This window comes from Orycteropus afer, unplaced genomic scaffold (genome assembly GCF_000298275.1).
Source record: "Orycteropus afer afer isolate SDZICR_OR568_19922 unplaced genomic scaffold, OryAfe1.0 scaffold00111, whole genome shotgun sequence".
Taxonomy (NCBI): Eukaryota; Metazoa; Chordata; class Mammalia; order Tubulidentata; family Orycteropodidae; genus Orycteropus; species Orycteropus afer.
In genome coordinates this window covers 2,394,817-2,421,396 of record NW_006921698.1, presented here as the reverse complement: position 1 = coordinate 2,421,396, position 26,580 = coordinate 2,394,817, and the positions used below count along the sequence as shown (strand labels likewise).

Below are 26,580 nucleotides of genomic sequence, written 5' to 3'. Positions count from 1 at the left end.
ATCTCATTGTTGTTTTGATTTGCATCTCTCTAATAGCTAATGATCGTGAGCATTTCTTCATATGTTTGTTGGCCGCTTGAATATCCTCTTTGGAGAAGTGTCTATTCATACCCAGTAATTCTTGAGGACTGTTTTATTCAGTTTCCATGTATTTCATTTTTCCCCTCCTCTATTTATTATTAATTCCTAATAGCATTGTGATCTAAGAAAATGTTTAGTCGTCTTTTGATGTTTTTAAATGTATTGAGACTTGTTTTGTGGCCTAATGTATGGTCCATTCTGGAAAAGTATCTATATGCACTGAAAAAGAATATGTGTTATGTTTTTGTGAGTGGAGTGCTCTATGTATGTCTGTGAGGTTAAGTTGGTTGATTGTGTTGTTGAGATCTGTATCTTTGTTGAGTTTTTTCCTAGTTGTTCTGTCCTTCATCAAAACTAGTGTATTAAAGTCTCCTACTATTTTAAAATTGTCTATTTCTCCTTTCAATTCAGTTAATCTTGTCTTACGTATTTTGGAGCTGTTTCATTGGGTTCATAGATTTTATTGTGGTTATGTCCTCTTGGTCATTTGACCCTATTATTATCATTCAATGCCTTTCTTGGTTCCTTATGCTGGTTTTCACCATGAAAGCTATTTTATCAGAAATTAATATTGCATATCCTGCTCTTTTGTGTTACCATTAGATTTACATATTTTTGAACCATTGATTTTTAATTTATTTTTTATCTTTGTGTCAAAGGTGAATCTCTTGTAGGCAACATATTGATGGATCTTGGTTTCTTATCCAATCTGCCACTCTTTCTCTTGAATTAGAGTTCATTTTGTTATTGTTTTTTTCTTTGTTATTGATTTTGGGTTTACTAAGTCCTTGTGATTTTCTTCTTTCTTATTTTGATGAATAGGCTTATAAATTTTCTTTGTGGTGGTCCTGAAGTAAATTTTTATTGTCTTAAGTTTGGAACAAGGACATCTAGTGGTGTAGTGCATAAAGCATTTGGCTGCCAACCAGAAAGTCAGTGGTTCAGACCCACCAGCTGTTCCACAGGAGGAAGATGAGGTAATCTATTTCCATAAAGTTTTACAGCCTTGTATGCCCAATGGGGGTCTTCTTGAATTAGAATTGACTCAGTGGCAGTAGGTTTGGTTTTGGCTTAAGTTTGGAGCAGTCTGTATGTTGATATCTTCCTGACTTTCTCTCCATATGGAAGTTCTGTAATTGTACCACTTATTTCTTCTTTTTGCTATGTAGTTCTTGTCATATACAGATTGATTCTTCTGCTTTTCTAGTTTCCATTTTGTAAGCTTATTTTAGTTTTGAGAATTATTTTTCTGGGTTGGCTTCTGGTTGGTGTTATAATGTGTTTTAATGGTAGGTTGTTGTCTTCTCTTGTTGGTTTCCTGTCGGAAGGATTCTCTTTAACATTTCTTATAAGCTTGGGAGCTCTGGTGACATAGTGCCTAAGGCATTTGACTGCTAACCAGAATGCTGGGAGTTCAAACCCAATAACCACTCTTCAGAAGGAAGATTGGGCAATCTACTTCTGTAGAGATTCTGCCTCAGAAACCCAAGAAGAGGTCCCTATGAGTTGAATTGACAAGATTGCAGTGAGTTTGGTTTATAACCTTGGTTTTGTTTTTACAAATTCCCTTAATTTCTGTTTGCCTGGGAATGTTTTAAATTCACCATTATACTTGAGGGACAGATTTGCTGGATATGTATAATTCTTGGTTGGCATTTTTTTTTTTTTTAATTTCAAGGTTTTGTATATATTTGCCTCCTTGAACACATTGTTTCAGCAGAGAAAACAGAGTTTAGTCTTATTGGTTGCCCTTTGTAGGTAACATTTCATTTTTTCTGAGTTGCTCTCAAGAGTCTTGCTTTGTCTTTGATTTTGGAAAGTTTGATTTTGAAGTTTCTTTGTGATTTTCTCTTGGAGACTATCTTGTATGGGGTTCATTGAACTTATTGGATACATATTTTTCATCTTTCAGAATATGTAGAAGCTTTCTCTTAGCAGGTGTTGGACAATTTTCTCTGTTTTGTTTTGTTTTATTTTTTCCTTCTCTTATTCTGGAATTCCAGTCACATATAGGTTATTTCTCTTGATATCATCCCATGTAACTCAGGTTTTCTTCAATCTTTTTTTTTTTTTTTCCCTGATTTTTCCTCATGCAAGCTGGTGTCAAGGGTGGTCTTCAAACTAGCTAATACATTCCTCAGCCAGTTTAATTCTACTCTTTTGTCCTTCCAATGTGTTAACTATCTCCATAATTTTAGTGTTAATCTTCTAGATTTCTAATTGCTGTTCTTGTATGATTCTAATTGTTCATTCATTTTGTTGTTTTGCTCTTGTATTGCTTTTCTGAGTTCTTCAAGGGTAGAATCTGTCTTCTTTTGCTTTTGTTTATGGTAAACTTGAGTTCTTGGAATGTTCTCTCTCTCTCTCTCTCTCTCTCTCTCTCTCTCTCTCTATATATATATATATATATACACACAAATATCTTTTGACCTCTTCTTCAGATAGTTGTATTACCTGTACTTGCTCAGAAAAGTTTCTTAGTTCTTTATTTTGGTCATTTGCTTCCACTATGTTATTCTGCTTTGTTTTTTTCTGTTTCTTTGTTTGAATTGAAGTTTTTTGTTGTCTCTGAGACATTTTGAAGTTGTTTTATTTGTTGGTTATGTGTTGGTTTGTTTTGCCATTTTTGTTTATTTGTTTTGCTTTGTTTCAGTATATCTGGATGGGTGGGGCAGATGTGCCTCTCTGGTTGTTAGCTTGGCAGCACTCCTCAGCTATCTCTGAATTGGTGGACTAGCTGGTAGGAATGTGGGTGTGGGTCTCTGTTTGTTATGAAGAGGAGCTGCAGTTGATGACCAGGTGTTGTCCACTATCTTTCATTGATCCAGTGATGCAGGAGCTGCTGGTGGTGTTTGTCTGTTTGGTGAGATGGTCAGTGCAGTACATATGCCAGTCTAGTGGAGAGATAATGTCCTCCCTCTGTTGGATGGGTCAGGAAAGAAAAAAAAAATAGACAAGGAGAACAAGAAAGAGAAGATATCTTGGTAATAATAAAAGAAGAAGAAGAGGGGGAAAATGAACAGGTAAAAAGGAAGAAAAAATAAGAAAAAGAAGAAAAGTGAAAAAATTAGGAAGCTGAGGAGGAAGAACTTTTTCTAGTTATGGCAGCCTTGGAAGTAGGCAGTTGTGGTGCAAACCACTGATCCATGAGGGCTTATGCTTGAAGATGTGAAAACAACCTGATACAATGGGTACTTTGAAGGGATAAGGCTGCAGGTGTGTATGTCTTGTGTTCAGTGTGAGAAAGATCAACCAGTGACACAAGCACAGGAAGGGAGAGGCACAGCTCCCAGTTCTGTCTGTTTGGAGTAAAGAGTATAGCTCACCAGTAGCAATTCACTGGCATGGGTTTGGCACCTTCTGGGAACATGCAGCCATTTATCTAGCTCCTGCCCAGACTCTAGTGAAAGGCTACCCTGAGACTAGCTTCTCCAACTGTCCCAACAAAGGCCTTTGTCCTAGCAGAAGTTGGAAGTGCCTGGCATGAGTGGGCGCCTCTGAGAGAGGAAGTTGCAGAGGTGTGCCTCTAGCATTTGTTGTGAAAAAAAAGTCTGTCAGTGCCTCAGGCACCGGACGAGCCAGCTTGAGACCCTGGTTCTGTCTGCTAGAGACAAGTTATTGGGAGTGGCTGGATTGTCCTGGAGGTGACCAGGGATCTGGGAGAGTGAGGGCAGGGTTTCTTTAGACACTGAGTTAGTGAGGGTGGAAAGAATATTTATCCCCAGGTGCAGGAAAGGTGTGTGTTTGTTAGAGTGTAGAGGGTAGTTCTCCTTGTGATTCATGGCATGAGTCTGATACCCTTCTGGGTGTGCACACAATGATTTATCCAGTTCTTGCCAAGGTTCAGTCAAGCAAGAGGTTGTCCTGAGCCTAGCTTCTCTAACCATCCCCAACACAGGTATTTTCCCTTATGTAGGTGCTTAGGCCAAATGACTAGTGTCTACTGTTGTTGTTGTCTGCCGTTGAGTCAGACCCAACTCGTAGCAACCCCTCCTTGGCCTTCTGAGGCAGTATCACTATGGAAGTAGATTGCCCAACCTTCTTTCTGAAGAGTGGCTGGTGGGTTTGAACTGCCAGCCTTGTGGTTAGCAGTCAAGTGCCTTAGACACTATGCTACCAGAGCTCCAGTATCTACTAGTGGTGAGTTATTTTATTCCCTTTTTCTGGCTCTCTCCTCATTGTGTGGCCACCTGTGTCACTATAAATATGACTCACTTCCCTGCATACTCCTCTCCCATCTCCCAAACATCATCTGTTCATCTTGAATTCCTTCCAATATGTCTACACTGTGTTGTTATCACCACGTGGATTCTATGAAGTTGTTTTCTCCTCATCCACATCTGATGTCTCTGTTATTAAAATAGTGACACTTGGGCTGGTCCAGATTATTTTCTTTCCCGAGTCACTGGCCTGGGTCCATCTCCCTTTCCAATGAGCACTCAATCTAATTACCCTTTCATTTGATGCTCAGAATCCTAGGATCATTATTTGCATCTGTCTCTCTGTTTTTCTGGGTCTTTGTTGTCGAAGAATTGGGCAGAGTGTGTTATCTCTGCCTCTCTTAGATGAGCCTCTGGTTTTCAATGAGCCACTTTGGAAAATTCTGGCTCTCATCTTAACTTTTACTCAGATGGAGAAAATGGCAAAGCTTAAACAACACCCTGCAGAAGAAAGATGTGACAGTCTTACTATAGGGTTTCCAAGGTTGTAAATCTTTACTGAAGCAGAGTACCTCATTTTTCTCTGTATGGAAAAAATTATGAAGTAAAACAGCTGAATAGATTTCAAAGGGTGGCTCCGGAAGACAAAGTAAGGTATTATAATGAAATATGAAAAGATTTGGACTTTTTCAAGTTTAAAGAACTGAAGTAAAAATTCAATTCTTTCAATATTGAAGGAGTCTATGGGCAAAATATTGAACAATGCAGGAACTATCAAAACAAGATGAAAGGAATACAAAGAATCACTGTACTAAAAGGAATTGGTTGACATTCAGCTATTTTAGGAAGGAGCATGCGATCAAGAACTGATGGTATTGCAGAAAGAAGTCCAAAGTGCACTGAAGGCATTGTTGAAAACCAATTTACAGGAATTGATGGAATACCAATTAAGATCTTTCAATGAAGAGATACAACAGTGAAAACTCCCTTGTCCTTGCCAAGAAATTTTGAGGACAGCTACTGGACAACCAACTGGAGGAGATCCATATTTGTGCCCATCTCAAAGAAAGGTGATTCAACAGAATGGGAAAATTTATTGAACAATATCATTAATATCACATGCAAGTAAAATTTTGCTGAAGGTATTTCAAATATGGTTGCAGCAGTATATAGACAGAAACTGCCAGAAATTCAAGCCAGGTTCAGAAGATGTAGAATGAGAGATACCATTTTTGATGTCAGATGGATCTTGGCTGAAAGTAGAGAATACCAAAAAGATGTTAACCTGTGTATCATTGATTTTGCAAAAGCATTCAACTAGGTGGATCATAACAAATTATGGATAACATTGCAAAGAATGAGAATTCCAGAGCACTTAATTGTGCTCATGCTGAACCTTTACATAGATCAGGAGGCAGTCATTCAAACAGAAGGGGATACTGCATGGTTAAAAATCAGAAAATGATGTGCTTCAGGGTTGTATCCTCTTACCGTACTTATTCAGTCTGTATGCAAAGGAAATAATCCAAGAACCTCGACTATACAGAGAAGAAACTGGCATCAGGATTGAAGGAAGACTTATTAACAACCTGTGAAATGCAGATGATAAAACCATACTTGCTGAAAGTGAATGTAGCACATTATGATGAATGTCAAAGACTGCAGCCTTCAGCATGGATTACATCTCAACATAAATAAAACAAAAAGCCTCACAACTAGACCAATAAATGAGATCATGATAAATGGAGAAAAGACTGAAATTTTCAAAGATCTAATTTTACTTGAATCCATGATCAATGCCCATGGAAGCAGCAGTCAAGAAATCAAATGACATGGTGCATTGGGCAAATGTGCTGCAAAAGGACTCTTGAAAGTACTTGAAAGATGTCACTTTGAGAACTAAGGTGTACTTTATATAAGTCATAGTATTTTTAGTTGCCTCATCAAAAACCAAAAACCAAACTCACTGCTGTCAAGTCGATTTGAATCTTAGTGACCCCTTCCTTGGGTTTCTAAGGCAGTATATCTATGGAAGTAGATTGTGCAATCTTTCTTCTAAAGAGTGGCTGGTGGGTTTGAACCACCAGCTTCTTGGTCAGCAGTCAGATGTATTAGGCAATATGAATTGTCTCATATGAATGAGACCTGGAGAATGAGTAAAGAAGATCAAAGAATTGATGATGCATTTGTATTATGGTGTTGACAAAAAAAAATATTAAATATACCACAGACTGCCAGAAGAATGTACATACTTGTCTTGGAAGACCAGCCAAAATGCTCTTAGAAGTGAGCATCGTAAGACATTGGCTCATGTACTTTGGACAACTTAGCAGGAGGTATAGTCCTTGAAAAAGGGCATCATACTTGGTAAAGTAGAGGGTCAGTGAAAAAAGAGGAAGAGTGATTAACTGACACAATGGCTGCAACAATGGGCTGAAACATTTCAATGATTGTGCGGATGGTGCAGGACTGGATAATGTTTTGTTCTTTTGTACATATGGTTGCTATGAGTTAGAATTGACTCAATGGCAAGTAACAACATCAACAGTATTATTGCAAAAAATAGTCTCAGTAGTGCAGTAGTTAATTGCTTGCTTGCTAACCAAAAGGTTGTTGGTTTGAATCCACCAGCTACTCTGCTGGAGAAAGATGTGGCAGTCAGCTTCTGTAAAGATTTACAGTCTGGGAAACCCTCTGGAGAAGTTCTACTCTCTCCTATGGGTTTCTGTGAGTTGATATTTTACTTGATGACAATGGGTTTGATTTGGTTTTGAGACAGTATAATCTCTGCTAGATTAAAGTTCTTTCTGTGAAATTAGGTTTAAGTGATTCTTTACTGGTGTGTGTAAATTTAATGATTCTATATGAGCATCATTGAAATAAGTTGAGTTTCCTGCCACACTCCTTGGGGGCCAGTTAAATATCCTATACTTTCAACTGATGATATCATTTTTTAAGTTAAAAACCAGATGCTGTGGTGAGCATTGGAAGTGTAAGAGTCAATATGTTGTTTCTGGCTCATAACGTAGATACACACGTGCATACAAACAGTGCTATAATATAAGTGTGTTATAGCTAAACATAACAGTTCTGGAAAAACAATTTAGGAATTAATAAACTCTGAAGAAAAAAACTGAAAGTGAGGCCAGAAATAGTCATTTGGAATTGTGGAGTTGCCACTCTCTAGCTGTGCAACCTCAGGAGAGTAACATTAGCCTCTGTCTGTCTCAGTTTTCTCATCTCTAACACAGGGCTAAAATAGTTCCTACTTTCCGGGGGTTGTGGTGAATTAAATATAATAATGAGTTAACATACAGCCTGGAACATAGCAAGAACACAATAGGGGTGTGTGTGTGTGTGTGTGTGTGTGTATACACACACACACACACACACAAAGAAAGTTATCTGACCTGAAACTACAGGTTAGAGAGTAATCAATGTAGAAGTGTTCAAAGAAATCACTAGTACCTAACACAGGAGCTCTGATGGTATAGTTCAAACCCACCAGCCACTCCTCTGAAGGAAGATTGGGCAATCTACTTCCATAGAGATACTGCCTGGGAAACTCGAGGAGGGGTCGCTATCAGTCAGAACACACTTGACGGCAGTGAGTTTGTTTTTTTTGGTTTAGTATCTACCACTGGTTGGGAAATGACTATGAAGTGGTCTAGAAATGATTGGGCAGGTTCACTTACTGTCCATTATAAAATACTCAGGATTATTTAACTTGGGGCACCTCAGATGTGAGGAAAATTCGGTGGATGTGCCACGTCTACTTGAATCCTTCCACATCACCCGTGTGGAGCTGGGAGGTTAGGGGACCAGTGCAAAAAGATCAGGCTGTGCTTGGCAACTTATGAATCTGTTGTCCCGGACCTAGTAATCTCAAGCCTACTTGCATTCGTGAAACTGGCAGATCAAATTGTTAACTGGTAATTAGGGTAAATTCTTGCAATCACCACCACCAACAACCCTGGCCAGTTTTTGACACATCTAAAAATTACTAAACCTCATTATTTTATTTGCAGTGAGTGTTTGTACATCTGATGATATAAAATAGCCTTATGGTATCAAATTTTGTTTTCTTGTGTTATTATAAGGTTATGTATTTTCTCTTACTATGTAATTAGTCATTTGTGTTTTCTCAGCTGTGAAATGCCTGTTCTTACTTTGACTCATCTTGCTATTGAATTGGTCTTCTTATTGAATTGTGGGAGTTTTTAGTGTTTTCTGCTTAACTGTACATATTTCAAGTATTTTCTCCAAATCTCTGCTTGTTTTAATGGACAATATTGACAGGAAGCATTTTCTAGGTTTAATATTCACTAATTTATCAGTCTTTTTTTGCTTTATGATTTGTGCTTTTTATGTTGTACTGAAGAAAATATTACCTTACTTGAGGTCATAGAGATTAAAAAAAAAAAAACTAAACTAAGGGAGCTCTTGTGGCATAGTGCCTAAGGCATTTGACTGTTAACCAGAAGGCTGGCAGTTAAAATCCACCATTCACTCCTCGAAAGGAAGGTTGGCAATCTACTTCTGTAGTGATACCGCATTGAAAACCCAAGGAGAGTTCGCTATGAATCAGATCCACTATGAGTTTCTTGAAGTCATAGAGATAGTCTACCATATTTTTAAAAATATTTTAAATTTTGCATTTTATATTCAGGTATTTGATTATTGTGAGACTGACTTTATAGTAAAAGATTTAAATTAAGGATCTAATTCATATTTGTTGTATATACATAAGCAATTTAATAGTTTATCTTTTCTTGTGTTATCAGCAATGTTATTTTGTCCTATATGAGGGTTTCATATATGGGCTTTCTTTTCCATTCCATTATTTAATCATTTTCTAGTCCTTAAGTAATAGTGCATATTTAACATTTCCGTTTCCAGAAATATTGACTCTATGATAGATTGTTGTTATTTGCCATCGAGTTGGACCCGACTCATAGATATAAACCAAAAAGTGAAAAAAAAAATAAAAAAACACTGCTATCAAGTCAGTTCTGACTCATAACGACCCACACTGGGTTTCCAAGGCTGTAAATCTTTACAGAAGTAGATTGCTTCATCTTCCTTCCCTGGAGCCCCTGGGGATTTGAACTGCTGACCTTCTGGTTAGAAGCCAAGTACCTTAACCACTACAACACCAGAACTCCTTATGTCATATGTATATTGACTACATAATATATAAGGTGCTCTGATAATATACTGGCTATAGCATTTGACTATTAACTGAAAGGTTAGTAGTTCAAACTCACCAACCGCTCCACAAAAGAAAGATGAGGCAGTTTGCTTCTATAAAGATTTACAGCCTTGGAAACCCAGTGGGGATCACTATGAGTCTGAATTGACTCAGTGGCAGTGAGTTTGTTGTTTTTGGAATATACAATCAGGACTGCTTTCCTAGGTACCCCTGGGTCAGTTCAAACAACCAAGCTTTCAGCCAGTAGTAGAAAGCTAAACCCACTGTAAGCATAATTGTCTTATAAAGTGTCTAGAAAGACACAACTGACTAGATCTTGTACATAATTTCCTTTAAAAATATTTAAAGATTGCCTCAGAAAGTAAGACATTGCCAAATAAAAATCTAAGGGTTAATTGAACCCAGAGTAGTAAAAGGAATAGCCTGTTCAACCTGCTTTTGTCCTTAGATATTTACAACTATGACAAACTTAAACTTTATTTATAGCTTGGCCATGGTGGAACAGATAGAAATAAAAACCCAAGGTTTATCCAAGGTAAGGAATCCTCTCCACTTTAATGTGAGCAACCAGATGGTTTCACAGTCAAAGTAAACTGGACTGATGATGCTCTTTGGAACATGTCAGAATCAAAGGTACTACACTCCAAAGAACTCCAAATGATAATATTTTCAGCTAGTGATCAGCACATAGTAAAAGTAACCAAGTAAGTACCAATGAAAAAATTCCATGAGAACTGTAGACTTCAGATAGGAGAAGTATCAGACACATATTGTAAGGCAATTAAGTTTGCAGTGGTGTTTGAGTGGCACAAAGGGTTAAGCTCTCAAGTATTGGTTGGCATTTTCAACCCACCCACAGGTGCCTAGGAAGACATGCCTGGCAGTGAGCTTTCAAAATGTCACAGCCTGGAAAATCCTGTGGAGCAGTTCTAGATCACACACATGGGGTACCATGAGTTGGAATTGACAACTAGCAATGTGCTTAAAATATTTATATAAATAAAAAAAAAATATTGTAAATGTCTGCAGAGAAGAAGAAATAAAATGATACTACATAAGTTTTTTTTAAATATAGAATTTCTGGAAATAAAAATATAAAACTCAAATTTAGTATTTCAGTGGACAAGTTTAATGGCAGAATGCAAACAGCTAAAACAGAACACTGAGGATTTTTGTAAACATATTGTAACCTTTACCTGTAATCCAACCCCACCCCTGTTTTTCTCCTATGGCAAAGAATTCCTCACCAAATTTAACCATTTTCTATGTAAATTTTAGAATCAAGTTTCATAAAACATTTTAGGAATTTGCATGGAATTTTATTTAATTTATGGATTAATTTGGGGAGATTGTCATCTATTAATATTTAGTCTTCCCATCCATGAACAGATCATATTCCTCCATTTATTGAAGTCTAACTTTAATTCATTCACTAGAGTTTTAGATTTATTCTTTTACATTTTTACATGCCCTTTGTTACATTTGTTTATAAGTAATTCATAGATTTGTAACTTGCTATCATAAATTATGCATTTTATTTTAAACTATTTTGCTGGTTTACAGAATTATGATGAATTTTTAAAATTTATTTTATATCCAGAAAACTTGATTAAGGTATCACATACACACACAAATATACACACATAATTAGTTCAATTATATATACAATGCTTTTTTTTTTTTCAATTATTAGTGTTTTTTCCTAGCTTGTTAAGAATTTTCTTATAAACAGGACCCAAAGTTTGTCAGTTTTCTTACATATCTTGGTACAAAGGTTTAAGCGCTCAGCTTCTCACCAAGAGGCTTGTGGTTGAAATCTACCCCTGGTGCGATGGAAGAAAACCCTGACAATCCGCTTCTGAAGGATTGCAGCCATTGACAACCCTGAGAGGCTCAGTTCTGCTCTGAAATACATGTGATCACCTTGAGTTAGAACTGACTCACAGCAACTGGTGTTACTCCTGGTGTGAGTGGGAGTTCCTTTTAACTACAGGTAGGAAGATGGGGCAATCTACTTCCGTAGTGATACTGCCTCGGAAACCCAAGGAGGGGTCGCTATGAGTCACTCCGACTCGATGGCACATAACAACAACAACAAAATGCCCAATTTACAAGCGTATTCTGTTCTGTCAGTTCTTGTAAGTCAGTTCTTTCATAAGTCAAATACCTCATTTTTTTTTTTAGTTTTCCTTATTATTGCCTTTTATTATCAGTACCTTCATAAGTCCATTAATGTTTTGAACAGTAAATCAAAAAACTGAATATCTGCCAGTGAACATCTGAGAATGATAACATTAGCAACTTACACACTACAACATATTACTAACTATAAGAGGTACCAAAAAAAAGAAAGAACAAAACGGTAATAAGTAGAGTTCGTAATGTGAATACGTTCTAAGTCAGGGACTACTTGCATATTAACATACTTCTTAATGTTAGCTTATTCTTACATCTTTGCTTTCCCAAGATAAATCAAACTATATGTGACATTAATGTAATTATTTATATATTAATAAATGTAGTTTGATATATGTAATTTTCCTTTCTAGTACATTCCTTGATAGATTTTGGTTCAAATTAAATGAAATTACTTGCTAATTTTCTTCTTTTTTATAATTAGCTTTATGTGTTCCTTAGTATATGTTACAAAGGATTAGATTATTTGTTTCTTAAACATTTGTTTAACTATCCTTTAAAATTGTCTGGGCATGTGTTTTGTATGTAGGTCTATGACGTGGAACCTAGTCTTCCTTTAACTTATTCTAATCAGGTTTTCCTCTTCATTACTGTACTAACTCAAAAAACCAAACTCACTTCCAGCGAGTTGATTCCGACTCACAGTGACCTCCATTGGTTTTCCAAGGTGGTAAATTTTTACGGCAGGAGATAGTCCCATGGAGTTGCTGGTGGTTTTGAACTGCCATCCTCTGCTTAGCATTCAAATGCCCATGAACTGCACCGGCAGAGCTCCTTACTAACTACTGTGCTAGAATCATTTATTTCAAGGTCACTGTTGATCTCCATCTTGTCAAATCCATTAGTAAATGCCAAGCCTTGCCTTTTATAGCCTCTCGGCAGCTTTTGCCTTTCTTATATAAATGGTAATGTCCAAAAGGGAGAATTAATTACATATAGATGTTTTCTAATCATTTTAGTAAAAAAGTTCTTAAACACATTCCACTTCATCTTTGATCCCTTTGTCATTTTTTCTTTGTGGAATAGTTGATGGCTTGAAATTATATTAAATTATATACTTATTTTCTTGTCTATTATGTTTCTCTTTTTAATAGGCTTGTTTTTATCTTGATGAAATTAAAGACTTTGACTCTAAGTTCATTTGTTTATTTTTTTACCACTAATTTCTAGAATACTCCCTGGGAATTGTCATGTGTGTAATAAATATTTTTATTCATATAATAAAGATAGTACAGATATTCAAGGGTCTTATAAGTCATAAATATGTTAAGAAGTAATTAAACTTATGTCTCTCCAAACTTCTAGTAAACATACTTGTTTAAATTTTCTTACTTTATTTAATATTGGATAACATATTAAATGTATGTAGGCAGTTAAACTATCCTATGATAACTTGATAATTATTTCCTAATTGTAGAAATTTGAACTTTAATAAAAGCTATTTATATAGTATAATATACTTTCTTATTTAATACAACTTCAGGTTGCCTTCTTTTTCTATTATCTTATAACACATTAAATACCTACAAAGAAAACATTACTACATAATTCCTTTGATTTCAGGCTGGACAGCAGCGTTGGTGGGAACAGGAGATTAAAATAAATGGGAATATCCAAAAGGGAGAATTAATAACATATAACTTGACTGAACTAATTAAACCAGAGGCTTATGAAGTCCGACTAACCCCTCTTACCAAATTTGGGGAAGGAGATTCAACAATTCGTGTCATAAAATATAGTGGTAAGTAACTTTTTTATTTAAAAATCCTTACTTGCATATTAAACTGTCTAGTACATATAATTTGCAATTACTTAATGACAAAATTTAGATGCAAAATTAAATTTAGCATATTGACTTTCTGGATCATCAGCTATGTGACAAAAACATACGTTACGTATCATAAATTGTAATATATGATTACAAATATAGAGATATAGAAAAATGCTTTAATTAACATTGAACTTAGATGCTAATATCAGCAAAATTCCTGGTCTGGAAAATAAATATATCATTTAGTCCTAAATATATTTAATTATATGTACATTCTGAGGCATATTTATTAAAACCTTAAACATTTTAATTAAAAATCACTTTTATATCATTTTGATTTGGGTAAAGCGTAACTTAGTGGTGTAAAAGGACATACAAGAAGTTAGACAAGCAAGTACAAGTGAAAGAAGCTGAAAAAATAATCTCACTCCAATATTTAGAACTGACAAATATTACAAGGTTTATTTTAATTGTAGTGAATTTTGACATTAAAACTTTATAGGAGAAGGCTCAATTAAAATTCATTCTGTTCACAAGTTACTTGTAGAAGTGACTTTTTCTTAGAACTAAATTGTAATTCAAAGATCCTTCTTTGAAAAATACCATATAGAAATTTTTAAAACATCAGTTGATCATATTTAAATAAATGGATATTTTCCAAGAAAAGGGATTGTTGTGATGCTAATAAATGTATAGTCTCTTCTATATGTTAGTAATGTCATGATTTGAAATGAGGAATGCAGGATCAGATAGCATCTAACATAATGGGAATAGTCTACATTTTGTTTGTAGAAATTGTATAAATGATTGAGAAAATACGTATTTTGTTAACACCTATCTATGTGTTAATGTTAAAATTATATACATACTTACTTGTATATGTGGTGTGTTTTGCTTATTTGTGATAATTTAACAGTAATGTCCAAGTTTAATAAAAATGGTTAATAGCAAACATGAGGAATAATAACAGCATAGACAAGGTAAAATAACTGCTCATTGTAATTTCAGGAGACTACAATAATACTCTCCTTCATCTAGCATGGAATGTTCTCTCAGGGTGATAAATGCCTAATCAATAATATACAGATGTAATTTTGTGTCTTAGGTTAGATATATATTTGTTGCTGTTCAAAGTATTCATTCCTCTTTAGGTAGAAATCAATTGACATCTTATATCGCAAACACATTTAGTTTTTTGAGACAAATCTCTGGTGACAGAAACACATGACATACTGCTTCTCATTTGAAAGCTGTCTGTGTGCATGTGTGTGTTAATGTGATTAAACAAAATAGCAGAGACATTGAAGTAACTTTTGTTTTATCACACATTGTGACTTAAGAGGAGGACTGATTTATTTTTTTGTATGCACCAAGTTCTTCTTCACAGAAATAAGTAACAGAAAAAACTAAAGTATTTTCTCCCTTGGGTAACTGGGTTCATTGTTAAAACATCTAGATTCTAGTTTGACAAACTCTCAACCTCAGTTTGACTTCTCTATTTGGTTTAGAACTAGTTAAGATGTAAAAGGACAATAACTCCGTTTCTTGAAAAATTAAGAAATCTCCCATACTATTTACTATTGATATTTTGGGTACTGTAAGACCCTTAATGCTGAGCTCTGAAGTAGATTTTATTCAATCCTCCAGAACAAAATGGATAGTAGATATAATTCTCCATATCCACAGTAGGGAATGTTGTTACGTTTTGGTAAGGAACTATGAGACATTGATTAGACTTTTATTTATAAAAGACATTTAAGCCATGCTAACTTTACTTTTTGCTTTTCTTATAGCTCCTGTAAATCCTCATTTGAGTAAGTATTCTTTCATATTAAAAGTATGCTTTTCACAACTAAGAAAACTAGAAAATATATAAATATCCAAAGGTTATTTAGCAACTGTTCTACTTGGTTTAAAATAGAATGGATTAGAATTTGCATTAGAAACTGTATTAGAATTTCCATTGGAATTTCAACACTGCTCATAGAAGATTCTGTTCTCTTAGAAAGTCGGTATTTGAAACGTTTAAATGATGTAATAACAGTTCTCCCTATCCTGATTAGTTATGAGAAGGAAGATATTCTATTTACCATCCTCTTGGTGATAATATTTCATATTAAAATTAAGGATTGATTTTTCGGCTTCTGTTTTTTGTCTTCTTCTTGTTGTTATGTGCCGTCGAGTCAGACTGTTTTTTGTCTGTTGTTGTTGTTGTTGTTATGTGCCGTCGAGTCGGCCCCGACTCATAGCGACCCCTCCTTGGGTTTCCGAGGCAGTATCACTACGGAAGTAGGATTGCCCAACCTTCCTTCCGAGGAGTGGCTGGTGGGTTTGAACCACCAGCCTTCTGGTTAGCAGTCAAGTGCCTTAGCCACTATGCTACCATCTAGGAATATATAATTCTTGGCTAGAACAACAATGAAAACCGACCTTTCCACCCCTACTTCTACCCCACATTTCACATTCTTCATCACCTCTACTTCATGAAAAAAAGTCCCAGTCTTTTTTCTCATTTTATTTTCTTTCCTATTCTGCAGTGGCCCTTCGCTGACTATATAATATAGACAAAGCTATGTAACTTTTGTTTCTACTGTATTTCCTACTAAAGATCTGCTTTTCATCTTCTCTTCATATCTAAATTCTAATAATAATGGTATAGATTTTATTATTTATATACCATAAAAGGAACTCTGGTGGCACTGTGGTTAAAGCACACACTGCTAACCAAAAGTTGTCAGTTCAAATCCACCAACTGCTCTAGGGAGACAGATGAGCCTCTGCTTCTATAAAAATTTACAGAAACTTATATGGTCGCTATGAGTCAGAATCAACTCTGCCGCAGTGGGTTTGGTTTTGGTTTGGTTCATGCATAAGAGTTCATTTAGATGACACATACCCCCCCAAAACCCAAACTTATTGCTGTGGAGTAAATTCCAGCTCATGACCACCCCATGAGTTGCAGAGTAGAACTGTTTCATAGGGTTTTCTTGGCTGTAATCCTTATAATAACAGAATGCCAGGTGTTTCTTCTGCAGTGCCTTTGTTTTGTTTGAATTGCCAGCTGTTAGATTAGTAGTCAAGTCCAAGCTGTTTGCCCACCCATTGGCCTTTTAGTCACCACAATAATCCTTTAATAAAGATCATATTAATAATCCTGTGTTGATATTAAATACACTTGAGGCTAAGTTTTTACTTGAGGTAAACATTTTACTTGAGGTAAACATTTACTTGAGGGTAAATGTTTTATCACAAATGCTTCTTCCTCGACTAAATCTTCCCTCTTTCATCTCTTATAACAATTTATCTTCTTCTATGTTATAACTATTTAGTATGTTTATATTCCCCAGTGAACTCCAAGATCCAAAAGCTAAATCTGTGTCAATTTTCCCCCATCTCTCACTATCTTTGTGTCTAGCACAGCATCTCATATTTAGCAGGTACTCAATAATCATTTGTTAAAAGAATAAATAAATGACAGTTTCAAGATGAATTAATTCCATAAATCATATTGTCCATGGCTTCTACACAGATAACTATTGATATTTAATTACAATCATTGATTACAATTCCTCTGTCTGTACTTATAATATAAATGTTTAAAAGGAGTTGTCATGAGAAGATTAGAGTTACATTTTAATTCATATAAAAAGAAACTGAACAGGCTCTTACATGCTGAAAAGCAATAAGAAAACTTCTGTCAAGCTGATTCAACTCATTTATTTATTTACCTTTTTTTTATCTTTTTTTTTTATCATTTTTTATCATTTTTTATCATTTATTTAACCTACAGGACAGAGTAGAACTGCACTATAGGGTTTTTAAGACGGTAATCTTTACAGAAGTGGAACTGCCACATATTTTTCCCAAAGATTGGCTGGTGGATCTGTACTGCTAATTTTAGGTTAGCAGCTAAGCCTTTTATCCACTGCACCACCAGCACTCCTCTGAAAAACAAAATATATGTATAAACATATGGTTGTTGTTGTTGTTATGTGCCATCGAGTGGGCCACGACTCATAGTGACCCCTCCTTGGGTTTCTGAGCCAGTATCACTACAGAAGTAGATTGCCCTATCTTCCTTCCAAGGAGTGGCTGGTGGGTTTGAACCACCAGTCTTCTGGTTAGCAGTCAGGTGCCTTAGGCACTGCACTATATAAACATATGGGAAAGGAAAAATTTGCTAACAGATAACTTTATTGTAATACTACTATTAATGTATAGCAATCAAGAAGTTGTACAGAAGAGATGATATTTGAACTGTGTGCCGAAAGTTGAATCATGGCCTCTTAGGTAAAAAAGGTGGGGAGAAGCATGTCAGCCATTTGAATGAAGATCATGTTTAGATAATAACTCAGCACAGATCAGTGTAACTGGACTATGATTTTCTGAAGGTACAGAACTGTGCACTAGGGCTGGGCAATAATAATTAGACTTTGAATGGGTCTTTAAATCTTGAGTTTCATCTTGGAGGAAAGCTTTGATAATTTGCTTTGATGCTCCTGGATCTTGAATTTCTTTTACTCTTAGTTGTTAAGAAACAACAAATACGATATAGATCTTTTAAAGTCATGGTAACCAATTTCTCTATCTCACCAGCTGTCTTACATGTAGCTAATAAATAGATTGGATTTTCTATTTTAAAAATAATCTTCAACATTGTATAATGCCATGCATTGGCTGTGTATGTTTTCATTTTTTAAAGTGGTAGATGACTGCAACTTGTTCAGAATAGTTTTAGTAAAAATGACACAGTGAATTATCTAACTTAGTAAGGGTAGTTTTCTTTTTAATGTTATTGAGAGTTACATTCCTTTCTCCCTCAGTAATTGATTTACTGAACCATCCTATTGCCTTAAGATCTGGAAAAAAAAAAAAAAACTTAAGGAAAATGCTTTATCAAACAAAGTCATTCTTTACACATTCCAGCTCTCAATAAACTGGGTAGACATTATTCCAAAAGAGAGGAAAAATAGGCCTATCTTGGAAAAAAAACGATGGCTTGTTTTGGATATTTTTCTATGGAAAGTTCACTTTCCCCTCTCAGTTATATAGCCTTTACCTCATAATTTCTCCTGAAGTGCTATAATAGTTTTGAAATTTATTTATTAAGGTAAAAGTTACATATAGTAAAATTTGCCCTTTTGTGTATGCATTTCTGTAAGAAGTGCTGACAAATTTGTATTCGTGTAAGCATCACCCGGAGTTCTATGACTCATCATACTACCCATACAATATATGGTTAAACCTTCCTTCACTCCATTCATTCCCTGGCAAACCTGTTTTCTGTTCAAAGGGTTTTACTATAATATTTTAATTAGTCACAATATATTTATTATTTAATCTCCATGTTATATTAAAACATACTTCCCCATAATCATATTGTTAATGAAGTTGAAGAGAACGTGCAAACTGAGCAATTCAAGAAAAAAAAAAAACTGAATTAAGAAAAAATGCCATTAAAGATTCTAAATAATTCTGTTATGATTCTGAGTAATTTTTTTTTAATGAAGAAAAGGCTTTTATGTTTTTCCCCCTGAAAAGATGATTCTATTAATAATATTAAATTTTAAAATCTTCAGAATATATTTTGGCTCAATTATATAGTTTGTATAAAATATATTCTCATGATAAAATATTAAATATATATTATATTTAATATGATAATAAATGTTATATGAGAGTTTTTATATTGGCAACATTTATGATTTACCAATATGTATTCTTTAAGTGAATCTATCTCAAATATCTATTTTTAAAATATCTGTGAAAAGAATGAATCAATGACATTTGTCAGCCTAGTTCTTCATTACCTTTAAAAATGTTATTTCTTAAATCAAAAGGAGAAGATATTCTTTTTAAATTTTTAAAACTTGTTCATTGCAATTTTCATCTGAAAAATAAATATGATTGGTTGCCAGAAGAGCTACAGTATACAGTCCTGGTGAGAACCGGCAGTTCTCCCGGACCCTCCGATGCTCTGCCCTGTCACTTCCTCAGGAATAGCGCCTCGAGCTAACGTACAAGCCAGCGTCTGTAATTCGCCAAAACCAAAAGCCAAACTTACTGAGCCCATTCTGATACCTACTGGCTCTATGTAGATATGTGATTAGACTATAACCATTGAAATGAAAAAAAGAAAAAAAGAAAAGTGGAACTGAAATTAGTTCTTGTGTTTCTCAAATATTCCAGCAATTCTTTTTGTAAAGAAGATTTAAAATTTTGAATAATCTCTTTGTTCTGATTTAAGCTCTGCAGTACATAAAATTATTACATTTTTTAAACTTCTGTAAAATTATTTTTTCCCTTTATATTAGAGGCTATAATATGATATACATCTTTTTTTCTGAAAATAGTCTCATGCATGAAAACCTTCCTATCTCCCAAAATTAACTTTCAACTAATGAGAGGATTTACTATACAAACTCATGTTAAAATATCAGTCCATGATTAGTATTTTTATTTTTAATATAAGGTTAGATTTTTGCAGGTTCTAAGAAACTCTGAGGAGCTCTGATAGCATAATGCCTAAGGCACTTGACTGCTAACCAGAAGGCTAGCAGTTCAAACCTACCAGCCACTGCTTGGAAGGAAGGTTGGGCAATCTACTTCCGTAGTGATACCGCCTCGGAAACCCAAGGAGGGGTCGCCATGAGTCGGGTTCGACTCCACGGCACATAACAACAACAACAACAACAAGGAACTCTGTTGGCATAATGGTTAAATAGTTAGCTGCTAAACAAAAGGTTGGTAATTCAAACGCACCGGCCACTCTAGGAGAAGGAAGAGGTGGTCTGCTTCCATAAAGATTGTCAGCCTTGGAAGCCCTATGGGGCAATTCTACTCTGCCTACAGGATCCCTATGAGTTGGAATCAACTCGATGGCAGTGGGTATGGAACAATTCAAGAGAATAAGTGGGCAGAAGAGGGTCATTAGGCAATACAGCCATTGTTGTTCATCCCTGAGTTGTAATTCTTTCTTCTCCATATTATGAAAGAATCAGGGAAATAAAGCAAAATTTTAGAGACCATATAATACAGGATATTTGAAATTTTGTCATTTATTTCTGTGGTATTCTGGAACTCAGTTAAAATCATGCTGTATTTTAGAAAACTAGTGAAAAATTCAAGACCAACTCAATCTTCATATCCATATCTTTGTGAAAATCCTGGACACTATTACTTTTCTATCTTGTGATATCTTTTACTATGTAATATTACAATAACTTTTGATAATTTTCTGTAGATCAATACATTTTCATTATCAAAATATATTTCATTCTAGTGAACTTACTTTTCTTTAAAGATATTTATAGTTATCTCATATAATCTCAAAATAATTATAAAATTATTATTGTCCTTAATTTTGTGATGTTTTTTCCATTTTGCCTCTCAACTTTTCATAACATGTTTTCAGTAATAAGTTTCTTCATTGTAGAGATGTATGTCCCAAGAAGTAATGAAGAGCTATGCAAATTGCTGTTGTTTTGATTTCAATAATTGTAGTCTTTTATTACCTTTAAGAATATTGCAAGCAATTTATCTGCCATTTATAAAATAAACTAAATTATGAAACAGTTTAGGCATCCCTAACCTTTTTTAGGTTTCTGTAAGCTGGATAGTGGCTTAATTGTACTTTAAATAACTTGTATATTTAGATTTTAAAAGTACTTTGTCCTTTTATGCGAGCTCTGATGGCAAAGTGCCTAAGGCATTTGACTACTAACCAGAAGGCTGGGGTTCTATCCCACCAACCACTCCTTGGAAGAAAGATTGGGCAATCTACTTCCATAGTGATACTTCCTTGGAAACCCAAGGACGAGTCACTATGAGTCAGATCTGACTCAATGGCAGTGAGTTTGGGTTTTTTTTTTTTTTGTCCTTTTTCAGTGATAACATTTTTCTGTTTTTTTAAATAAATATACAAAATTACAAAAATATATAATTAATTGGTTTATAAAAGTTTATTACACACAATTTTTAATAACATGAAAGTAATAAGATTTGGTAGCAGGTCTATACACTGAAGTCATCAATCTTTAAATTTGTTCTTTTACAGCTTACTTATGTATCTATGTAATTATGAAACTAAAAACATTTTAAATCAAACAACACCCTTATGAAATTGTCATAACCCCAAAGTAGCAAGTGAAGAGGTATCAGATTGTGCTTAAAAGACATTAGAGTATCCATGAATGCATATAACACACTGTGTCACCAAATTTATATCTTCAATTGATAGCATCTAAAGGTCTTGGGCTTATTTATTATGAGATCGATGGCATAAATATGTCACTAATAAGCCTTTTACTTGGAATATTATTTGTCCATAAATTTACTGATTTAGAATCCTTTGAAAGTTTATATTCCCTGCAACCATATCTTCTCAGTATACAGAATATATAAAAATTGAAGAAAGGCATCAAGTCTTTAATCTGAAAACAAAAGCAAAACATTTCTTAAATTTAAAAGGTAAAGCCTTTAGTTTTACTTTTATTTGTAAGTGTGAATAATAATTAAAAAAAAAAAAAAAAAAAAAAAGCTCACTGCCGTCGAGTTAATTCAACTCATAGTGACCCCTCCTTGGATTTCCGAGGCGGTATCTTTACGGAGGTAGATTGACCAGTCTTCCTGCTGAGGAGTGGCTGATGGGTAGTTTCTGATTAATGTAAGAGCATGATCCCAACCCCAAGGGCTCTATTCCAAGAATATTGGATAAGTCTAACTATTTAGGGGATGAGGCTGGAACTCTAAGACGAGTCTCTCCTCTTTGTTTGTATACACCATTAATTCTAGGTAATCTGAATTCAGTTTTGACATCTCTGTTTGTTAGTTCACCTTAGCCAAAGTTGTCTTCTTTGTGACCCTTATAAGTAAGGATTACAGTGATTTCCAGAGTTGTATGAAGTTCACTGAAATAATATGAACTGTATTTTTCTCAAATAAAGCTACACACTGCTCAGTTTTTGGTGCTGTGGATGGTATCAACTCTATTTACGCCTGTTTTTCAAGTAAGGTAGGTTCCAATAAGGAACCTTTTAATATCAAGAAACACAGCAACCATCCACATTTCAGGGACAGTTGAAGAAATATACTCTGAACTTATGTTGAGTCTGATTTTGGCGTATGGTACTACTACTGTTGACCTCTGCTATTGAGTCAATTCCAACTCATAGTGCCCTGTAGAACAGAGTAGAACTGACTGGCCCATACAGTTTCCAAGGCTGTAAATCTTTACAGAAGCAGACTTCCTTATCTTTCCCCCACAGAGTAGCTGGTGGGTTCAAACTACCACCCTTCTGATTAACAGATGAATGTTTTAACCACTACGCCACTGAAGCTCTTTCAACATATAATAACCATGCAAAAAACTCTAATCCTTCTATGGATCTTTATAAAGGCTCTTCAGTGTACTTCATTTCAAGTGAATTTCAAGCATCTGACAAGTGCATATTCACATAAATTATGAATGATGATTACTTTTAAAAATAATTTTCTATTATCTTACCATATGCAAATTTCCATTTGCATATACAAATGGGTATACATGAAAGCACTTATAGGCATTGTATAAAAATTATACATTCAAAGTATAGATCTTTAAGTGTTGTCAGAAAAATTAATAAAGATAATTTTCAATGGACAGTTTTGTTATGATTATTTCTGTATTTCCAAAATGAAAGTTGTGAGAGTTCTTCAGCCATCATTCGAACACTAATTAGTCTATAATTTTAGTTGTCTGGATATTTCAGGGAAAAGGGCTGAGGCCTTAACTATTAAGTAAAAGATGGATTTACATATCATAATTACTCTTTAGGAGCTCTGGTAGCATAGTGGCTAAAGCACTTGACTGCTAACCAGAAGGCTGGCGGTTCAAACCCACCAGCCACTCCTCGGAAGGAAGGTTGGACAATCCTACTTCCGTAGTGATACTGCCTCGGAAACCCAAGGAGGGGTCGCTATGAGTCGGGGCCGACTCCACGGCACATAACAACAACAACAACAATTACTCTTTTGCATTCAAATTGAAATAGGTTTATGTTTAGTGTTAACTCTGTGCATTTTTATTGTTCTTGTGTCATTATGGTGATGTTCCATTATCACTGCTGTATAATCCTTTAACATTTTGTTATATGAATATTGTGATATTTATATTAATTTAATGTGTTAACAGGAGAATTTCACTGTGGATTTGAAGATGGTAACATTTGTTTATTCACTCAAGATGATACAGATAATTTTGACTGGACAAAACAAAGTACTGCAACAAGAAATACAAAATATACTCCTAACACAGGACCGAATGCTGATCGTAGTGGCTCCAAAGAAGGTATGAGGTTGTGAAGTGTTGTGTTCATAGCAACCATACGCAAGCCTTGAATTTTGTAAAATGTTATTGATATGAAACATTAAATTTGTGGATACAGTATTAATTAGATATTTTCAAAATTTTACACATCAATTTTCTCTCAGAACTCCATGACCTATATAGTTGAAAGATTAAACATATGTTTGGTGGGTAATTCAAGACTAAATTTCTAATTTGGTCTTGATTTATATATATATATTTTAACAATTGTATCTTTAATTATGTGCATCGCTTCTCCTTTAGACTATTATATTAAAGCAACCATGAATTATGTATACATACATACATTATTTAAATAAAGTGCAAATCCTTCTATTTGTCTTTACTTCCTGTGAAAATTTTAAAACTTCTTACAGATTTAAAATTTCAAGTTACCTAATAATACTATTTAAACTCTTTAATTCTTAAAGGTTTTTATATGTACATTGAGACATCTCGGCCAAGATTGGAAGGTGAAAAGGCTAGACTTCTCAGCCCTGTTTTCAGCATAGCTCCCAAAAACCCTTATGGACCTACAAACACTGCATATTGTTTCAGCTTCTTTTATCACATGTATGGACAACATATAGGTAAGATGGCAAGAATTACTATGTTCCTTCAAAGTTAAATCATAAGAAGAAAAGGATTCAATACAGACATTTTTCACTAGTTAAGCTAACCAATTATTTGGTTTTAAGAAGATTTCAGGGCATAATTTTGGTTTAAGGGAAATAGTTCCAGGGATTCACCCAGCTTTCATGGCTCCAGAAAGTCTGGAGTCCAGGAAAATTTGAAATTCTGTTCTGAATATTCTCCTTTTGACTAGGATTGCTGTGTAGAATCCTTGGTCAAAATATTCAGTAACTGTGGCTGCGTGTAATCCAGTTCTTTGGGTGTCATGGCAGAGGTGGTAGTTATTGATGAAGGCAACTAGCCACATATTCCATATCCTGTCCTATTCCTGATTCTTCTTTTTCCTCTATTGCTGCAGGCATTTTTTGAGTCTTAGATGGCTGCTTGCAAAACATTAAGACCCCAGGCACTATGCAACAAACTAGGAGATCGAACAGAAGCACTAAACATGTTATTAGGAAAATCAACTGGGATGTCGCATGAAACCATGACCCTAAAACTCCAAACCAAAACACCAAAAAAAATGTCTGTCTGCCTGAACCATCATGCCATTTTAAAAACTATCTATATAGGATCAAAAGTTGTGACAGCAACTTGAAAGGATATATAAGGAAGCTTAGGAGACAGTGAATTTATGATAATGAGGGTGAAACAACTCAGAAAAGGAGGATGAGAATGGGTGCACAACTCGAAAATATAATCAGTGTCACTGAGTAGTGCATGTAGAACCTGTTGATTTGGTTATGGTTATTCTCAACAACAAAATAAATAAAATTAAACCAATAACTTTTTTTAAAAAAAAAGAAAATTCACAAAAACACAGCATAAAAACAAGTTTAGTCATAGAATGGCTTCATTGATATGTTAAATAATGTCCTTATACATCTCAAAATAAAATGTTAAAAATCGTCCAACCATTCTTTCTTAATATTCAAATCTAGATTAGGTTTAGACAATTTTGGAACATTATCTATCCTCACTGGGATCCTAACTCAGAGACATTACAGTCTTTATAAGACAGATCTTGTGCAATTAGTAGTATTATAATTTATGCTAGTTCTTTTCAAAGAATGCTGCTTGAATGATGACACAATGCATATTAATGATGATTAAAAAGATTATTGTCATATTTGGGAGGGAAAAGTTTTAGTACTCATCAAGTCTAAATATTGGTGTGATTTTTTTTTTCTTCTTTTATGAAGTCAAACATACCTAGTAGGATTTAAGAATTGTCCCAGGTCCTGAAAGGGATACAAACATGAAAACTCACTCCGTGCTCATAAAGACCTCAAATTGTAATGGGGGCTCACTAAGTAAACACACAACTGTGCCAGATAGAATACGAGTTAATGCTGAGTGGATCTATTAAAACTCAAAGAGTGGAATGTTAATGTATGCTGACAATTCTTTAGGTATAATTCCAAATTCCAGAAAAACAAGGAACACCAGGAGTGTGTTTGTTTGTTGTTGTGGTGGTGGTGGTGGTGGTGTTGCTGTTCTTACCATTTGGCAGTATGTGCTGGCCTGTTCTACATTTGTTAGCAATACAGGACCATACTACTCTGTATCCTACTTAATGTAAGCATTTATGTCCTTTGCAGGAAAGATATTTATATGGAATTCTGCTTCAAATCTTTCCAAGAGATATCATATAATATGCAATTTACTTTCTATTTTGACTTTCCAGAATAAGATAAAATTCTGAGTAGTAAAACATATCCAGCCCCACAGTGTTGGACAAGGGATTCTGGATCTTTATCTACATAAGGAAAAAGGCAGTGTTTTAGGACAAAGGAAAGCATTTTGACTGTATGCAAGAGGGTACATTTCTAAAAGGCAAAATATGAGCACAGTGAATTATGATCGATGCAGTGAATTATTTGGTATGACTTTTCTAGTCATAGTCTTTGTAATTCCCGCAAGATTGCTAGGTAGGACCATGTAAATAAGATATGTAGACCACTGATGTTGAGATTGGTTAGTTTTGTCACATCTTTCAGAATGGATAAAATCAATGAGAAACGGAACATGAACTGGAAAAAACAAATAGCTATAAACGTAGTTTGGGGATCACTATAGCATAAACTGTGAGAAAAAACTGCTGTCTACACAATGAACAAACATTTATTGTGTCATGAGATTACTATCTTATTATAAAAGTATAATTAGCTCAATTCTAATT

General features: G+C 34.6%; 1 protein-coding gene across 1 annotated transcript in view; it reads left to right on the top strand.

The window, feature by feature from the left end:
* The window catches only part of MDGA2 (MAM domain containing glycosylphosphatidylinositol anchor 2), a 1,222,586-nt gene that overhangs the window by 1,133,189 nt on the left and 62,817 nt on the right, over window positions 1–26,580 (top strand). Inside the window, 4 exon segments of the mRNA XM_007943667.2 lie at window positions 13,213–13,390; window positions 15,214–15,234; window positions 23,592–23,747; window positions 24,197–24,355. Of these exon segments, the coding sequence (XP_007941858.2) occupies window positions 13,213–13,390; window positions 15,214–15,234; window positions 23,592–23,747; window positions 24,197–24,355 (514 nt within the window).